The 19,247-nt window shown below is 38.2% G+C and overlaps 1 protein-coding gene across 4 annotated transcripts in view; it reads left to right on the forward strand.

Annotated features, from left to right (window-relative positions):
• DYNC2H1 (dynein cytoplasmic 2 heavy chain 1) overlaps positions 1–19,247 on the forward strand; it is a 248,851-nt gene that overhangs the window by 11,623 nt on the left and 217,981 nt on the right. For 3 of the 4 annotated variants that reach the window (XM_042458285.1, XM_042458287.1, XM_042458286.1), the window contains exons 7-20: positions 1,004–1,138; positions 1,233–1,346; positions 2,087–2,198; positions 2,877–3,001; positions 3,896–4,071; positions 7,133–7,328; positions 8,893–8,988; positions 11,424–11,564; positions 12,094–12,192; positions 12,518–12,657; positions 12,818–13,046; positions 13,402–13,529; positions 16,042–16,157; positions 18,170–18,297. In XM_042458285.1, coding sequence (XP_042314219.1) covers positions 1,004–1,138; positions 1,233–1,346; positions 2,087–2,198; positions 2,877–3,001; positions 3,896–4,071; positions 7,133–7,328; positions 8,893–8,988; positions 11,424–11,564; positions 12,094–12,192; positions 12,518–12,657; positions 12,818–13,046; positions 13,402–13,529; positions 16,042–16,157; positions 18,170–18,297 — 1,935 coding nt within the window. The remainder of the gene's footprint in view (positions 1–1,003; positions 1,139–1,232; positions 1,347–2,086; positions 2,199–2,876; positions 3,002–3,895; positions 4,072–7,132; positions 7,329–8,892; positions 8,989–11,423; positions 11,565–12,093; positions 12,193–12,517; positions 12,658–12,817; positions 13,047–13,401; positions 13,530–16,041; positions 16,158–18,169; positions 18,298–19,247) is intronic. The other variant, XM_042458288.1, reaches the window with a different exon arrangement.

Raw genomic sequence — 19,247 nt, forward strand, 5'->3', positions numbered from 1 at the left:
CACAGAGTAGACGTAAACCATTTTGGCCCCACTTTATCTGCCATGGCGCAATGCTTTGGAATTCTGGGAACTGTAGTTTGTTGTACCACCGGAGCCATAGAGAAGGCTAAATGTTTCAACAAAACTACACTTCCAAGGATTCCGTAGCACTGAGCTGTGGCAGTTAAATCAGTCTCAGACTGCAGTAAATGCAATTATGTCTGCAGTGTGGACGTAGCCTAAGTGATATAATACTACATGGACATGTAGCATTATATTGTAACTTGAACATTTGTGATGTCATTGGTCCAAGTAGATCCTCATATTTATTTATGCTGGTCTTTGAATGATAGATACAAAGACCACCTCCAGAGCAGTTCGTGAAGTCTTCTTATCAGCCTGATAACCTGCCAGGGCTGACATACCATTGATATCTCTTGTGAGAATCTCTGCTCACCTCTGTGCCATGATCATAGAATCATAAAACCATAGAGTTGGAAGATACCACAAGGATCATCCAGTCCAACTCCCTGCCATATAGGAACACAGAGTGAAAGCACCCCTGACAGATGGCCATCCAGCCTCTGTTTAAAAATCTCCAAAGAGGAGACTCCACCATTCTCTGAGGGAGTGTGTTCCAATAACAGCTCTTACTGACATGCAGTTCCTCCTAATGTTTAAGTGGGATCTCTTTTCCTGTAGTTTGAATTTATTCCTCTGGGTCCTAGTCTCTGGAGCTGCTGAAAACAAGCTTGCTCCAACCTCAATATGACATACGATGGAGTGATAGAGTATGGTTTTGCAGAGTCTTCAATAATATAATGATATATTTTAAAAAATCACATTTTAATATATTGCTACTGGATTAGTACAGTTTTCATAAGATCTTTTTGTTTGTAGATTTTTTGAACTGTACTTTTTAATAGAATAGTTTAGAAAGATCCATCATTTTCTGTATAGTTATTTGGCAAATAACTGTTGCAGAGCATGGGCTCATGTCTACATTATGCCTTTTCTTGTGTAGGTATTATCCATTAGAACACTTCATGAGAAACTGACTTATTTTTTGCCAACTGGTGAACAGCAAGCACTGCATCTAGCTCAGGTTTTTGAGCCTTTTGCTGGTTTGAATCCTGTGCATTATAATCCCTACACAGAGGTACACCTTATAACTTATACCTGTGTTTTCTGTCTTGCATTTGATGGAATTTTGATGGAAATGCACCAGACTAATTTACATTCTTGGTCTGCAGCCATTGTGGAAAGCGGCTGTACGTCAGTATGAACGAATTATTGCTCCAGCTGAACAAAAAATAGCAAGCAAATTGAAAACATTTATTTCAGAAATTCAAGATAGTCCACAGCAGGTAAACTTTTTAACAAATCAGCAGCATTACTTGACAATGAAAAGCACAAGTCCTATAAATAATATGTATGAATCATTGAATCATTGCTAGGCTGTTTTTCAGGGATCATTGGTGTTCCACAGGAGAAACAGAAGTATAATTTGAAAAGTCTGCCATGTTGGATATAGCTACTGTGTTGGGTCCCACAGTCTCTGTCTGTTAGGGAGAGAAAATACTTTACTGACTTCTGGATGTTTTTAATGTTGCCATGGGTATTTATGCTTGCCATGAGTTTTGCTTAGTTTAAATGTTTTATTTTCTCATAAATTGCTTTGAGGTCTCTGTTGTGCTGAAATATAAACTGGAAAAATAAATAAAACTCTTGCTAGTTTCATAGTGTACTTTACTAAAGCAGTATTCTAGCCTTGTTGTAATTTATCACACTATACTATTCCACGTTAACTGTTATGGTAGCCTCCTGTGGAATTCTGGGGTTTGTAGTTTAGCGATCTCAAGCTGGGCATTCTAAATGATGCTCCCCAAACTTCAAATCTCAGGATTCCAAAAGAAGTTGCTATAGCAGTTAAGGTGGAATAATGGTGCTACAACAGTATAGTGTGATATTGTCCTATTAAACTGCAGTTTACATTTAGGTCATACAGCTATACATTGCAGTTAAAAAGATATTTGTTTTGAACAGTAGTCTCTTATTTGCTGGGTTTTTGTTTTTTGTTTAGTGATAATTGTTTATATATTTATAGCTGCTTCAAGCTTTTCAGAAATACAAGGAGTTAGTAAGACGGCCAAGCATTAGCAAAGAATTGCTTTTAGAAAGAGAAACATTGCTGGCAAAACTTCAAGACTCGATCAAAGGTAGGTATATATGATAGAAACTTTCTAAGATAACTTCATGTACTTGTTGTTGTTTTTTTAAACTTATGCAATAGTTAATATTTTTCTTGATCTCTGGTGTATTCTTTTCAATAATAGGCTCATGCTTTTTGTTTGGTTCTGCATCATACTCAACATGTAAGGCTGAAATAAATGCCTATCAGGTTCATATTCCTACTTAAATCTTGCTCTTTCTAGCACCATCAAAATAGTCCTCAATTCTAGGTTTATTGGATTATTGGTCCAAAACACATTGCAGAAATAATCCAGTTTGAGACTGCTTTAATTGCCCTGGCTCAGTGCTGGGAGTTTCTGGGGATTGTAGTTTGTTGGAGCACGAGAACTCTCTGACAGAAAAGGCTAAATGTCTCAAAAAACTACAGTACCTAGACCTCCCTAGCATTGAGCCAGGGCAATTAAAGTGATCTCAAACTGGATGATTTCTGCATTATGTTTTGGCCTAGTGAGACGCCAAAGTTTGACAAATGTTGGAGGCTGCCAAAATCTATGGTTTTAATTTAGAACACATTCTGTAGTACAGCTACTGCAAAACATGTCAAATTCAACCACATTCATATTATGCTAGATATTAAAACTAAAAACTTCAGTGCTTTGTAAAGGCTATCTATTAATTAATGCTTGCTTAATACTCTTATACAGATTATCAAGCAGACTTTGAGACACGATGTCATGGTACTCCAGGTGATGCATCAGGGCCACTTTCAGGCAAAAATCTCTCTGAAGTGGTAAACAATATTGTTTGGGTGCGACAACTACAATTGAAGGTACCAGTTTGAATTCACAACCTGATCCATGTTTGTATCCATTCACTGATTAAAAAATAACATATTGTACCTTTATTTTAAAGAGAAGAGTGACTTTTCAGATTGTCATTCCTTTCAGGAGTGGTCCTATTTCTCTGACTGAAATTCTCCACTCCAGTAAAATGCTTCAAATGGATTCATTTAAAGTTAAAGTGTGCAGTTAATGAGTAAAAATTGCCATGTTTCCCTGGGTTCTGTGGAACGTCTTTGTTATCTCACCAGCCTCATTGTACTGTTACCCTGTGGGGCTGATCAGTAGCTTCTAAAACTATGTCTTATTGATAGCATCTTGATCATGCTTGTCCTCAGGTACTTAGATCCATCTCTGCTCAGAAAGGGAACAGGCTGCAAATGGAGCCTGAAGTAAAACTGCTGACAAGATTCTTCTATTAAGGTGGAACTAGTACTGAATGGTTTGTTGAATTTCCGTGTGCTTGGAAGTGTATGTGTAAGGAAATAGGCACTAGAGTGGATTGTCATGGATAACTGAGGATTACTCTGTACTTGATGTTCCATAGGGCTCAGGATAGTATCTAGTGGGAGTTAAGCATCCTAACTATGCACCAAATTTATGTACAAATCATATATTATTTTAATATCTGCAGCTTGATTATGTGCTTTTTGTCTCAAACCTTTGATATTCTATAAGTAAAGATAAGCTGATAGTTGATCAGAATTCAATCTCTGCCTTCTGCATGAAAATGTATATGTACAACCCCCCTGCAAGTGTTGGAGAGGCTGATAGTCTGAGCTATTTAGATAGCTGTAGCTTTCATATTTTGTGTTATTTGGTTGTGTTGCTTGAAGAGACAGTTGAGAAGTACCTGGTTAATATCCATTATTTCTTTGTATAAGGTGGATGATGCCATTAAAATTGCAGAGGCCCTTCTTTCAGACCTATCTGGATTTCAAAACTTCCAGCGAACTGCTGATGACCTTCTAGAACAGTTTAAAGTATATGAACAAGAGCAATTTGATGACTGGTCCAGGGATATTCAGTCGGGTTTGTCAAACCCAAAGTCTGGTCTTTGGTAAGTATAAAATGCTCCACTTGGTAAAAACATTTTCCACATGATTCATTTTGTAGCTGCCCACCTGCCTGCTTCTACTGGAGATTATTATCAAAGTTCTCTTCAGCTGCAGCGATATGGGATAATGCCCCAAAAGAAGGATGACATATTACTTATGCCATTCTTGTGAGTCAAACCAAAGGTGAAAGGATTGGACTGTTGCATTTGCTATGTTTTATGGAATAGGTGTATGTGACTGAGCATCATTTCACATTTTCCAGCACTGCAAAAAAGGAAGAGGCAACACAGCCTGTAGAAAAATAAGACATTCATGTTTGTGGTTGTGAGTCATTTTCTTCATTTTCCCAAGCCATGAGAGGAGGAGGAAAAGTTAGATGTGAAAAGGGCTGGGTCAGTTCTGTTTGCACATCCTCAGGGGGGCTGAAGGAGCAGTCCACAAAGATTGGGATATTCCTTTATGCCATCTGACCAAGGAAGGTGACTAGAATTCCAAGGCATTCATTCCTTTTCCCTTTTCTCTCTTCCCTTCAGTTTTTCTTCTCTTTCCCTGTTGGCTAGTCAAGAATTACTCTCTCTGTCTCTCTCTTATCATGCTAAAACATAACTTTAACTAAAACTAATTAGATATAGAATATTAGCTAATAGATTATGGTATCTGCAGGAGATTTCCTAAAGAAAAAAATCCCAGCTCACATGGGTAAGGCAAAGAGCGCTACACCCTATCACTCAATTAGTTGTAAGTCTGCAGGCTTCATAGCAATAAAATATCAATAAAATGGTTTCTGTCATTCACTTGGATGTTGAGACACATACCTCTGAACAGGCACCAAAGTCTGTCTTAAAGAAAATTTTCTTAATGTCAAGTGAGAACAATACAAAGGGACAATCTCCTCATTAGTGCTCAGATTCAAAAGCTGCAGTGATACAATCTAAAGTAATTACTTAGGGAAAGGTCAAAAGGATTTAAAAGGATAAAAACAGAGAAAAAATAAAGGCACAAACAAACCAGTGTAAACTCTTCAGAGTGAGAATCGATGGATTCAAGCACAGTCATGCCTTCTGGTCACCATCTTCACTTGGAGGATTCCAGGCAGAAGGGATGGGCAGAAGTGAAGAGAGCCATCCAGTCCAACCCCCTTTCATGCCGGAATTCTCAATCAAAGCATCCCAGACAGGTGGCCATCCAGCCTGTTTAAAGACCTCCAAGGAAGGAGACTCCACTACACTCCAAGAGAGTGCGTTCCACTGTCTAACAGCCCTTACTGTCAGGAAGTTCCTCCTAATGTTGAGGTGGAATCTCTTTTCCTGTAGCTTGCATCCATTGTTCCAGGTGCTAGTCTCTGAAGCAGCAGAAAACAAGCTTGCTCTCTCCTCAATATGACATCCCTTCAAATATTTAAACAGGGCTTCTCCAGGATAAATATCCCCAGCTCCCTAAGTTGTTCCTCGTAGGACATGGTTTCCAGACCCTTCACCATTTTATTCGGCCTCCTTTGGACACGCTCCAGTTTCTCAACATCCTTTTTGAATTGTGCTCAGAACTGGATACAGTATTCCAGGTGGGGCCTGACCAAAGCAGAATAGAGTGGCATTATTACTTCTCTTGAAGTACTTCCCTTTTATTGATGCAACCTAAAATTGCATTGGCCTTTTTAGCTGCTGCATCGCACTATTGACTCATGTTCAACTTGTGCTCTACTTGGACTCCTAGGTCCCTTTCACGTATAGTTTCGTTCAGCCAGGTGTCCCCAATCCTATATCTCTGTGTTGCATTTTTCCTCCCTAAGTGCAGTACCTTACATTTCTCCCTGTTGAAGTTCATTTTGATAGCTTTGGCGCAGCTTTCTAGTCTATTCAGGTCATTTTGAATTTTGATCCTGTCCTCTGGGGTATTAGTTACTCCTCCTAATTTGGTGTCATCTGCAAATTTGATAAGTATGCCCCCAATTCTGTCATCCAAGTCATTGATAAAAATGTTGAATAGCACTGGGCCCAGAACAGAACTCTGTGGCACCCCACTGGTCACTTTTCTCCATAATGAAAAGGAGCTATTGTTGAGCACCCAGTGTAGGCTCATTCAACAAAATTTAATGGTGACTAAAACAGCATTCAGAGTAACAATTTAATTGGAGAAAAGTGTGTAAGGTAGCAAGATGGAAAGAGACATAAACGTTTATCAGACATTATAAAATGGGCAAATTTAAATCAGGACAGGCAGCCTTCAGGTGAATTGCTTTCAAGGAAATAGTTCAGTAAACAAGCAGCCACTCCTGCCATGAAGGATTCAGCTAGGGTATATCCCAGTGGTTGTGGATTGTTCCTTCAGCTTTTCTAAGAATAAGAGGCTGATATGTACTGTGAATGATCATTCTAGGAAGGCTGAAGGAACAATCCCAGCCCCACCCATGGCTAAGTTTTTGAAAAATACTATCTGCCCATTTTCTGCTACAGTATTTCTTTATCTGGGGCTTGAAGCAGACAAGCCAAATAAAACTGCTTCTGGATGCTTTGGGGGCATGGCATTTAGATGATGCATGCCCATGAAGCAACTGGAAGCCGTGCTGAGGAATGGCAAAAAGCTGCTCTTGCTGGAGACCCGTTTGGGACTGCAGCGGTGGCCCTCTTTAAGAGCAGGCTGTGTGGTGGCTGTGGGCCCAGGCCAACTGTGGCTGGAGGCCATACCATTTGGCCCATCTGCTTTGCCCCTCAGTGATTTTCAAAGTTGGTCGCATGGAAGGCTATCTAATAAAACTGCAGGGGAGAGAGGAAGCAGGCAATGGAATAAACAGCTTGGAATGTTGGTCTCCTGTCTTGATTAGTTGGCATGGGGGACTATCCCAATGGTTGTGAATGGCTCCTTCAGCCTTCCTAGAATAATCATCTATGGTAGGTATCAACCTCTCATTATAAGTACATATTATTTTTATGATTGAAAATGGAAGGAATCCATCTTTCAGAGCTTAATTCAAGTGGTTCTAAATCCTTTATATTTATAATGTATGTTTAGAAAATACAGCTATTGAAAAGAAAAAAGGCTAGTAATTTATGTGTTCTGGTTTAGTATACAGGCCAGCAGTCCTGTTATGGAACTTGATCATTCTGATGGAGCATTAAAAATACATTATTCAGATCGCTTGGTGACCCTTCTGAGAGAAGTGCGTCAGCTCTCTGCCCTTGGCTTTGTTATTCCTGCCAAAATACAGCAAGCTACAAACACGGCACAAAAGTTCTGCAAACAAGCAGTGATTCTCAAACAGGTATGATATCTTGAACAAGAACAAGATTATACTGAATGCTGTCAAAATGATAGATGAATTCCACAATGTGATTATGCATTCTTTTGATAATGCAGTTTATGATAAATTTATTTTTAATATCTATTTCATTCACATTGATTTATTTAAGTTCTTATATAACAACCAACTAGCAAATGTTTTGAGGGTGGTTTAATATTATTTGTTACAATATATCATATGGGAATATATCTAGGGAATTGATCCCACTCTTGGAAGGTGGGAACAGATTTGAAATGTACAAAAATATTCATTAAATTGTATAACAGACATTGAATCTATGAAATGGTGGGAATCCAAGCATGGTGCTTGGTGCAAATCCACACCTGCCATTTCATAGATCTTCCTGTCTCTTTGTGATGGCTTGTCTGACAGATTTGAGGGCATCTGTACCACTTGCTTCAGCCACTACCACCTCAATGAAATGCTATCTGGCCTTGGCCACCTGCAAGAAACTCTTGGTAATTTTTTCCCCCTGTGATGCACAGATCGGGCTGTTCCATCCTTCTTCCCGGCGTTTTCCTTTTCAGAAGATTGATGTCCCCATCCTTCCTCTTCCTCTTTCACCTTGCCTGTGCGGTGCCAAATAAAAAAAAAAAAAAACATTTGCCAAGAGGTTCTTGGCAGCAGTCCCAAGGCTGGGTAGCTCTTCTTTGTGGTAGTTGATGGCCAAAGCAAGCAGCATGGATGCCCAGAAATTGGCTGGACAAGCCATCATCTAGAGCCCCAGCTTCACCAAGCAGTGTTGGGGCAAAGGGGCAACAAGCACAAAAGTAAGTCCATAACAGTGGGGAGGGTTTTCTCCCCACTTGGATCTCTCTCTTCACTTTCTCCTGTAGTAGAGGAAAGTTGAGAGTTGATCATGTGAGGGAGAAGGGGGTCAATGAAGAAGCTGCTTGGTGACTCACTTGTGGTTAATGAAGTGCAGGGAGCTGTGCTGACACTCAGAGTAGCCTGCCTGCTCGCCTGGATTCCTCTTGTGCTTTTGGTGCCAGGCAATGAAGGCCACATCTTATGCTGGGCCTGCTTGTGCTTTGCATCTGCAAAGAACAGGCACTGTGAGCCCTGGAAAAACTTTCTGAGGAGGTCCAGCCAGGCAACCCCTTGTTTTCTGGGGACAGCTTGCAACCTGAGCTCCATGTGAGCCTATGGTGGTTTCCCCCACCCCAACACACATTCTTTTAATTTAACCTGTATTTTCAACTGCCAAATACAGGTATTCCGAAATATGAAAAAAAAAATCCAATATAGAGAAGATTTCTGGTGCCAAGTATTTTGGATAAGGAGTATTTAACCTGTATTCTCTTTCTAATAATTAGACTGGGGCTGTAGTTAAGATAAATATTTATTGAAGAGCAAGCTCAACTAAACATAGTTTATATTCTTCTGAACAGGCTTACATTTTGAGTTGTTTGATGTATAATTGAAAAGCTAAGTAATCTGCAGAATAATAACGAGATGAAAATATGTTTAAATTTAAACATGGTGTTTATGCATAATTGTCTTCTTATCCATTTTCTTTTCATAGGTCGCACATTTTTATAACAGTATTGATCAGCAAATGATTCCGAGTCAGAAGCCAATGATGCTACAGTCTGCTTTAGCGTTTGAACAGATAATTAAAGTAATTCCTTTTTTAAATTGCTTCAGCATTTTATTACTCTTATTTCCCAGAAGATTGAAGGTTTTCATTGTTTTATATATTTCCTTTGCTGTTTCTCTCTTGAAAATGATGAATTGGATGTCATTGTAGAAGTTTTTGTCCATGGGTTATAGCCCTATCACATGGTCCTTTTGGAAACATGGGATAAAATTATTGCCTTTGGTGTATGAATCATGATGAGGAGGACATGCCTCCTTTTGGTTACTCCTGCTTGTTCTGTAGGGAAGACTGTGAAAGGAGATTACTGCACCACACTGTGATAGTGCTGCTATTTCACTTTTACTGCTCTGACTACCTCCTTTGTATTCTGGGATTTGCAGTTCAGAGTAGGGCCATTTAGAATTCTTAGCCAGAGAGCTCTAGTGCCTCCTCAGACTACAAACCCCAGGATGCAGCAGGAGGCAGCCAGAGAGTAAAAATAGAATAGCAGCACTATAAGAGGGTAGTGAAGTAATCTTTAGCATATTGTTTTAAACTTCCATTTGAAGATATCATACACGGCCAGTTCTGGATACACTGTTGCTAGAACAATTTCTTTGCATTTACATTAGCAATCACACATACGTGGAACTTGTTCTTCTTGTAAAGTGTGTTCTTTTTGTATCTAATTGTGCCGAAGATCTTTACTTTTGATTTTTTATTATCATAATATATGGGGGAAAGATACTTCAGAAAATAAAGATGTGACAGGGTGTCTGGTTGGAGTATAGTATTTAAATAATGGAAATAATAATAGAAGTAAATAATATTGGAAATAAATAATGGAAAATACTTTTGAAGTTAAATTGGAACATTTCTGCCTTTATTATCTTGATTTTGATACATCTTTTTTATTTTATTTTAATTAAATAATTGTTAAAATATTTTAAAAATAACAAACAAACAAAAACCAAAAACAGATTTTATAAGTTACTTGCTTCATCAATAACATTTCCTGAGATTGTACAATATCACTGTTTTAAACAACATGAAATAAAAAAGCACACAAAGGGGGGGGGGGAACCTCTTATATATTGTTTTCAAATTATTTAAAAATAGTTATATTATCTACTTCCTAAAGATTTTGATCTTTCTGAAGTAGCATTTTTCTTCCAGAATATATACTATTCACACACTCTTCTGTTTCTGAGAATCCAGATTGCATTTTCCCCAAACCACTATATTCTGTTTTTTTGTTTTTTGTTTAAAAACCCTCTTGTTCTTTGCGGTGTTTAAAAGATGTGGCTTACAATGTGTTTGGAGAAACTATTTAACTTTCCTTTCTCCTTTATAATCCTCTGTCTCTGTTATGTGAACTTCTTAACTTGAACTCTAGTGAGTCTGACTACAGTTTCAGGACATGAATGTTACAGTGACAAATAGCTTGCCAGTTTAATTTCCATTTTGTTTTGAGAAATAAATTGGAGTAGTGAGGGATGGGAGGAAATGTTACAAGTCTAGTTCAGCTAAAATTTTAAGGGACAATTTGGAGAAAATGATAATGTCAATTTAATCTCCCCCTCCCCAGCTTTTTTTCTATAACACTATTCAGTGGCATTGGAATCATAGCAGAGTATGGGTAGGCCAAGTTCTCTTGGGAGGATCAGATAGTGGGTTAAGAAGAGTGACTTGCTATTCTTGTAGGATCAGTGGCACTGGTGGTGTCAGGCCTATTTGACAGGAGAACTGGTAACTGGTGGAAACCATTCTAGTTAAAATTAACTGAAATTTCGTAGAATAGTTATTATTTCTGAAGAAGTTAATCTATGGTACAGGAGCCACATATTGCACAATTAGCATTAAATCAGGGTGACGCTTTGTATAATAAACAATTACACTCATTCCTTCACATTTGCAGCTTTCACTTTTGCGGATTTGATTATTCACTGATTTTATTAATACGTTCTCTCTAGGGATATCTAGGTCCTTCAATGCAACTCTATGGTCAACTTTAACCAAAGGTCACACTGAAGGACCTAGAGATTCCTAGAGAGAACACTCCACTAGGCATTTGTAGCTCCTCCAGTGCAATTCTATCGGCCAGTGTCTGGCAGATGTTGACCACAGAGCTGCACTGGAGGACCTAGAGATGCGTGGTCATGTTCTCTCAGGTAAAAACATAGTGTTTTTGTTATTTGCATTTTTTCCACATTCACGGGGGGCCTGTGCCCCTAATCCCAGCAAATGTGGAGGGATGAGTGTAGTACAAACCTAATTTTTTATCCATCTTTCTGTCAGTTCAGAAGCAAATGTTTTTGTTTGTATTTTGAACCCTGAATCCTTGTTTTGGGGGAAAGGTGGTGTATATGTAAAGTTAATAATAATATTTTAATGGGTTCCATGAGATCTACTCTCTTTTATGAACCCCAGAGAGTTAAGCATTTGTAACTTTTCCATGTATTTTTGCTCTTTGGCAGCATTCCAAAGCAGAGGGGCAGATAACGTGGGACAATCCTAAAGAGCTAGAAGCATATATCAAGAAGCTCCAAAATGCAGCAGAACGACTTGCCACAGAAAATAGAAAGTTGAGGAAATGGCACACTAATTTTACAGAAAAGGTGTGTTTGACTATCAGACTTTAATGCTCTTCAATCATTCTCTGGATGGTGCAGAGGAACAATCATCAAAATATGTGGGTTGTTTCCTTACTATAATAACAGTACTTTATACTGGCTGAAACTAAAACAGAACTTGGAACTCCTGCCTCTGGAACTGGCATAAGGGAAACAATCCATGTGATCTGTGGATTGCTCCTCTGCGTGTTCAAGAATGTGGTATTTATGGCGCGAACCAACAGCCCAATCCAGTATGGTGTAGTGGTTTGAATCCTGGACAAGACACCAGGGTTTGGATCCCTGCTTAGCTGTGGAAACCTGCTGTGTCACCTTGGGCAAGACACACGCTCTCAGCCTCAGAGAACAACAAAAGCAACCCCCTTCTGAATAAATTTTGCCAAAAAGCTTTGTGATATGTTTGTCTCAGGGTTGTCATAAATTGGTAATGACTTGAAGACAAAACAAACAAAAACTTGTTATTTATAATTTGTTGGCAACAACCTTTATATGTTCTTTGTATTTTTCTCAATAGGTGGTTGGCTTGATGAATGTTGATCTGCTTCGGCAACAGCAGCGGTGGAAAGATGGCTTGCAAGAACTCAGAGGGGGTTTTTCCAGCCTTGAGACACAGGTATATTTTTTTTGCTACTTAAACTTTTAGTAAAATGTCATAGGATGTTACTAGATAAATATGTAAAAAATGAACTTATAGAGCTTTTGTTACAGACTGCCTTTTCGGGGGGAAATGACTAAGTATGACAAATATTTACCATGTGGACTGCTGTAACACACTTTATGTGGAACTGTTTTTGGAACCTTTTTTGGAAAAACTAGTGTGTCCAAAATCTTGCGCACAGAAGGCTGAGTTACAGGGAGTCTTCCTAAAGTGTGTTCCTATGATGAATTGCACTTACAATAAATAATTCATTACATATGTTTTAATGGTCCAATTGTAGGGCTTCCTTTCACATGACATGAAAGCATGGAGACAACACTGGAACTATCAATTGTACAAAGCCCTGGAGCATCAGTATCAAATGGGTTTGGAGGCACTCAATGAAAATCTGCCAGAAATAAACATTGATTTAACTTACAAGTAAGATATTTCTTCCAGCCAATATAGTAAAGAAAGATGCATGAATTTACTTATATCCTAAGGGAGTAATTCCAATCATACTGCTTCAGAGAATGTGATTCAAAAAATCATAAATTTTAATACATTAATTGAAGATGTATTTTTTAAAAATTATTTTCAGACAAGGGAGATTACAGTTTAAACCTCCTTTCGAAGAAGTACGAGCAAGATATTACAGAGAAATGAAGAGATTCATCTCAATTCCCAACCAGTTTAAGGGTGTGAGTGAGACAGATGAAGAGTCAATTTTTTCTGTTATGACTGAAAGAAATGCAAGTGGATTTCTCACCACTTTCAGTAAAGCAGAGGACTTGTTCCGAAGACTAGCAGAAGTGGCAGACCAATTTAAGGTGCATAAACATTTGGTTTAACATTCACTTGTATTAGTTTGTGCTGATGTTAAAACATTTAACTTAATGTTGAGAGGCTTGTTGCACTTCATATGGCAATCATATTTATTTCATTACTGCTACTGATGTACCTGTGTTTTTGTAGCATATTTGAGTTGGACAAGACAGGATTTCAGTTTATTATGATACAAGTTTAGACAGGAACCAGATTGTTCAGATACAAATGCATTACTAATTAGTTCATAATGTTTGCTCCTCCATTGAAAGAGGAGGATGTAGCAAAGAGAATCTGTTGAATATCTAATGAAAAATATGTTTACCTTCTTTCTAACAAAACATCAATGTGGTATCAAAGGAATGGGTTATAATTGGACAAGTAGATATAGAAGCTCTGGTGGAGAATCATCTTGTCAGTGAACAGGACTGGGAAAGAAATTTCAAAGCCTTAAAAGTGAGAGGAAAAGAAGTAGAACGCCTTCCAAGGTACTGTAAAGTAAAGAATTATGAATGAGTAGTAGATTACTGCCAATACAAATTGTGATAGCAAATTTGATTTTTTTTTCCGGAAATTTTTCTCAATCAGAATCTACCATATATATTCATCTATATGTCAAACATTTTAAGCCCAAAAATGGCCTCCAGAATCCTAAGTAGATGTATATATGGGTTAGTTCAGTAATACTTCTCTGTGATCCTTGGGAAAGCTACGGAGAAAAGGGAGGAGGGAAATCGGAGGTCTCTGTCCCCCTTTTTGCAAGCCATCAGCCTTGGAGAAAGTTGTGGGGATGATTTTGCCCCCAAAATCTGCCCTTGACTTATACATGAGGTCGACTTATATACGGTATGTTACATTGGATCCAAATTGAAATATTATCTCTCCCCCATATTTGACCTTTTACCTATGGAGTTCAGCACCATGCACTTAGCCATCCTTTAGTTTTATTCTTTTCAACAGTATTGTGACAAGGTTAGGCTGAGAGCTTGTCTCAAATGTCTCCTAGTGAGCTTCATAGCTGGGTGGGATATTGAATGTGAGTTTCCTCAGTCCTAATCAAGTTCTGTAACCAGAGCATAACACTTTAAAGATATTCATATAATTCTAACTGTGTACAATGGTAATGGTGTGGTTTCATAAATAACCACGAAGGGTAATATTATCAGTCTAGTTATATATAGCCTGTCTATCTGTCTGTCTGTACATCCATCCATCCATCTATCCATCCATCTATAGATAATAGAAAACAAACATTATTACAGATCATTGATACAGCACATTGACTCCCTGATGATCTCAAATTTAAAATAAATTAATGTTGCAGGTGTTTGGAGAGCCAGTGTGATATGATGTTTGAGTCTTGGACTACTACAGCGGGCTATTGGTTATCTGCTGGGGTTTGGTTCCAAAAACCCCAATGGATACCAAAATCCATGGATGCTCAAGTCCCATTAAATACAATGGCATAATAAAATGGTATCACTTATATAAAATAGAAAAATCAAGGTTTGCTTTTTGAAATGTATATACAGTATATACTTGTCTATAAGGCTAAAAATATATGCCCAAAAATTTACCCCAAAATCCCAGATCGACTTATTTATGGATCAGTATGGTAATGTAATAGGAGCTCTTTCTGATTTCTCCATGTGGTGGCGAAAGAGTTTCTTTTTCTCTTGAGCCAAGCAGAAAGAGTCCTTGGTGATTGATTGCTGCTAAACAAACAATCAGAGTCCCTTTCCCGCCCGCACTGGCCACCACTGTCTGGAGAGTGAAGGCTGAAACCAAAGTTGAAATACTGAAGCAAAAAGCTTCAGTTAGAGTCGCTTTTGCTGTGCGCACACATACGCACACTGAAGGAACCTCCAAGTTTTACCCTTGACTTATCCATGGGTCATGGCAAAATCCATAATGTTGGCCCCAAAACCTGCCCTCGACTTATACATGAGCTTGACTAATAGTTGAGTATATGCAGTATTTTATGAATACACTCATCCCTCCATATTTGCAGATTTTATTATTCATGGATTTGATTAATATGTTCTCTCTAGGAATATCTCGGTTCTCCAATACAACTCTATGGTCAAGTGTAACTAAAAGTTGCACTAGAGGACGTAGAGATTCTTAGAGAGGCGTCCTCTCAGGTAAAACATGGTGTTTTTGTTATTTGCAGTTTTTCCATGTTCAGGGGGGGGTCTTGTGCCCCTAGCCCTAGTGAATATGGAGGGACAAGTGTATTTTCAAACCATGGATACTTGAATCCATGGATAAAAAATGAGTGGATTCAGAGGGCCAACTATACTCTGTAGATCAGGGTTCAAATCCTTACTTGGCCATGGAAACCCACTGAGTGACATTGGGCATGTCACATTCTTTCAGTCTCAGAGGAAGGCAAAGGCAACCCTTCTCTTAACAAATTTTGCCAAGAAAACCCTGTGATAGGTTCACCTTAGGGCTGGAGTAAGTTGGAAATGACTTGAAGGTATACAGCAATAACAAGGAGGTGATGGGAAAGAAAGAAGTCTCCTTGTCTGAGACTCATTTGAAGCCCAGTACACGAAATAGACTAGTAGTCTCACCAACCATAATGCAGCATTGGAAACTCTGGTTTAAGCATAAGTACACTAAATAGACTCATTTGAAGCCCAGTGCACTAAATAGACTAGTACTGTAGTCTCACCTGGCATAATGCAACATTGGGAACTCTGGTTTATTCTATTTGTGGTTAGTTTCAAAATGCTGTTCAGAAATAATGGACTTCATTGAAAAGCAATAGCAGAAGTTTGTTCTTCCTCTTTTCATGTGTGAAAGAAGAGAAGTGGAAGAAGAAATATATATACAAGATGAGGCCTGCACACACTTATGTTTGTAACATCAACCCCTGAGTTACTGCTGTGTCTCAACCAGGACAATGAAATATGTTTCAAAGTTTTGCAGTTTAAAGTTAATCTTGAACATTGAATATGGAATATAATTAATTTGTGGTTTTAATTCTTGAAGCACTGTTAAAGTAGATTGCATAATAGTGAACTGCAACCCTGTGAAATCTGTGGTCGATGATCTTATCCAGAAGTTGTATGATATTCTTGTGATGTCTCTAAGAAAGTCCATACAAGGTAATGTTCAAAGGAGAATGTTTTTAAGCTGTAGAACATAGTAATAAATAGTTTATCTTTGCTCTCTCCCTGAAGATCTATTACTTTATCTAGAAAGTTGTTTTAGTTTTTGTGGTACAAGACTATGAGATTTCAGTAAACAGGCCAAGATCCTGTTTGGTACTATACTAGCATTATTGGTTTCACTTTCTGGTGCACTTGCAGTGAGGCAGTAATGTCAACAGAAGGATAGGCAACTATCCAAACCAGCCTCTTACACTGCCTAGCCCAGTGGTTCTCAAACAGTGGAGTGGGACACCCAAGAGCGGGGGGAGGCACGAGACTTTCTCAAGGGGGTGCATGACACTTGGAGGCTGTTCCTTGCTCCTCTCTTCCTAAACTCTTTTATGTGTAAAATTTACACATCCATTGAGTTGAATATTGAATTTATTTACATTAAATAAAACTGTTTCAATTTGAATGATGTTATTGCCTTATAAAATGATAAAATATAAATATACATTCATGTATGAATGAAAATATGCACAGTAAATAAACATTTTTTTAAAAAAAATCATGTACTATGTTGAGTGGTATGTGTGTGTGATGTCCACATGTAGATGTAAAGAGGGGTCCCAAGGGTAAAAAAGTCTTAGTTCCACTGGCCTAGCCTGTGCGGTGCTCCCAAAAGTCAGGCAATCAAACTATAGGAAACATGGAACTGGCAACCTTCCTCTCCCATTGATACCACTATCACTTTTTCTCTCCTTTTCCTACACTTTCTTCTTTCTGCTGCTGCTTTACTCTCTGCTGGTATAAATTGTGCTGTCCACAACTATAAACATGTATTCATACTGGTAGGGTGTATTCATCACACTTTTTTTGTCAATTATGCACAGTACCCAACTTTATTATCCATGAGTTTCTTTAAAATTAGAGGACCTGTTTCAGATGGATGGAATATAATTTCAGAAAATTTGTTGGGGGCTTCATTCCATTGTTGGATCCCACTGGGACTTTATGTGTAGTAACAACCTTTTACAGAAACATTTGTTATAACCCCTTTGATTATATCAGTTCAGTGCATGCTATTTTTTTTTTTACAGAATGTGGAAGGTGTGAAAGAGCTAGAATCTGAAAGACCTTTTCCCATTTGCCCTTGCCCTTGGCTCTTCTAATGATTTTCTGCATAAATATCGTTACTGTATAGGTTGTTCTATATGGATGTTTGTTTCCAGAAACTGCTTGCTGTATAAGAGATCACTGTGTATGGAGCAGCCTTCCCCATCCTAAGTGCCTCTAAAAGTGTTGTGGCCATGTTCTGGAAGAGTTTATACCTGATGTTTTGCCAGCATCTGTGGCTGGCATCTTCAGAGCATTCCATCATCCAGCACTGTCTGAACTGTTTGACCTCAACAGCAGCGCACAAATAGCAGAGTGCAGAAGCACAACCCAGTGTGCAGTATTTGGCAACCAGGCACTGACCAACCTGAAATAAGGCACAGACAAGGCTGTCTTCTTCCCAAGTCCTTGAAGGCTTTTATTTTCCTAGTTGCAATATGTACAACAAAAGCTCTGACATATACTATCTGTTAAATGTACAACCCACATTACCCAAACTCACCAAACCAACGTCTGGTCCAAAACACACCACATAATTAATCCAGTTTGAGACCACTTTAACTGCCCTGGCTCACTGCTAGGCAATCCTGGGAACTGTAGTTTATTGTGGCACCAGAGCTCTCTGACAGAGAAGGCTAAATGTCTCACAAAACTACAGTTCCCAGGATTCCCTAGCATTGAGCCAGGGAGGTTAAAGCAGTCTCAATCTGGATTATTTCTGCATTATGTTTTGGACCTTGGACTACAGTTCACATCAGTCCCAGTCAACATGTTCATTATTCAAAGCTGGTGGGAGTATCTAAAGGGCAATTGTTGGGAAAGGCTGCTACAGAGGTTGCTAGTAGTTCATTAGTATTGTGGATTTTAAAACACAAGTTTAATTAATTTGTTTCTTATTTACTTTTCAATAGCACATTTACATGATATTAATTCATTTCTCAACGATGCCATGAATACTTTGGTAATGAGGCCCCAAACTGTGGATGAAATAACAGAAGATAATTTGAAATATAAAAATCTAAAAGAAAAAAAAGAAGAGGTAATATTTTCCCTTGTATCACAAACTATACTGTTCTGCCCCATGTTTCATCTGGAAATCTGGCTTTTCTCCTCTTGTTTTTTCCACACATGAGGCAGTGGCAGTAGTTCACATTATGAGTCAGTCTTGATCAGGACACAAGTGCTGAGAGTGACTGGCTTTGTTACATGCCTTACATACATGCTGGTTTTACCCTTGACTTATCTATGGGTTATATCAAAATCCATAATTTTTCTCCAAAACCTGTCCTCAATGAATATATGAGGTCGATTTATAGTCGAGTACAATCAGACCTTCTTATTATACACAGATTTCTTATACATGGATTCAAGGATCCACGGTTTGAAAATGTTCAAAAAAAGTATAAATTTCAAATATCAAACCTTGATTTTCCATTTTTTATAAGGGATACCATTTTGCTATGCCATTATATTTAATGGGACTTGAGCATCCACAGATTTTGTTATCCACGGGGATCTTAGAACCAAACCCCAGTGTATAACAAGGGTCCACTGTATATACAATATTTGGGGTCTGTTAATTACTAAAAGGCTCCATTTCTACATTTCTGGCTGACACACCATGCTCATCAGTGCTGAAAATTCTGAGGTTATAGTGTTATAGTGATGCTTTTAAATATTAGTTAACCTTTTATATTTTTTGTATCAAATTGTGAAAACAAAAACGGAAATCTATTTGGGTTTTGTCAAAAAGAATATACTTTTACGTACATTTCAGAAAAGATTTGACATGGACTAATCTTTCAAACTGCCTGCTTTCTTCAAATAAGTTTAATTAAACAAATAGACTGTAAATGATTATACTTTCAATAAAAATATTTTTCTTTTGAAAGCAAGAAGATGTTCTTTATAGGTATATAACGAAATACAGTGGGACCTTGTTATCCGCTGGGGTTTGGTTCCAGGATCCCCCGTGGATAACAAAATCTG

Source organism: Sceloporus undulatus, chromosome 3 (genome assembly GCF_019175285.1).
Source record: "Sceloporus undulatus isolate JIND9_A2432 ecotype Alabama chromosome 3, SceUnd_v1.1, whole genome shotgun sequence".
Lineage (NCBI taxonomy): Eukaryota > Metazoa > Chordata > Lepidosauria > Squamata > Phrynosomatidae > Sceloporus > Sceloporus undulatus.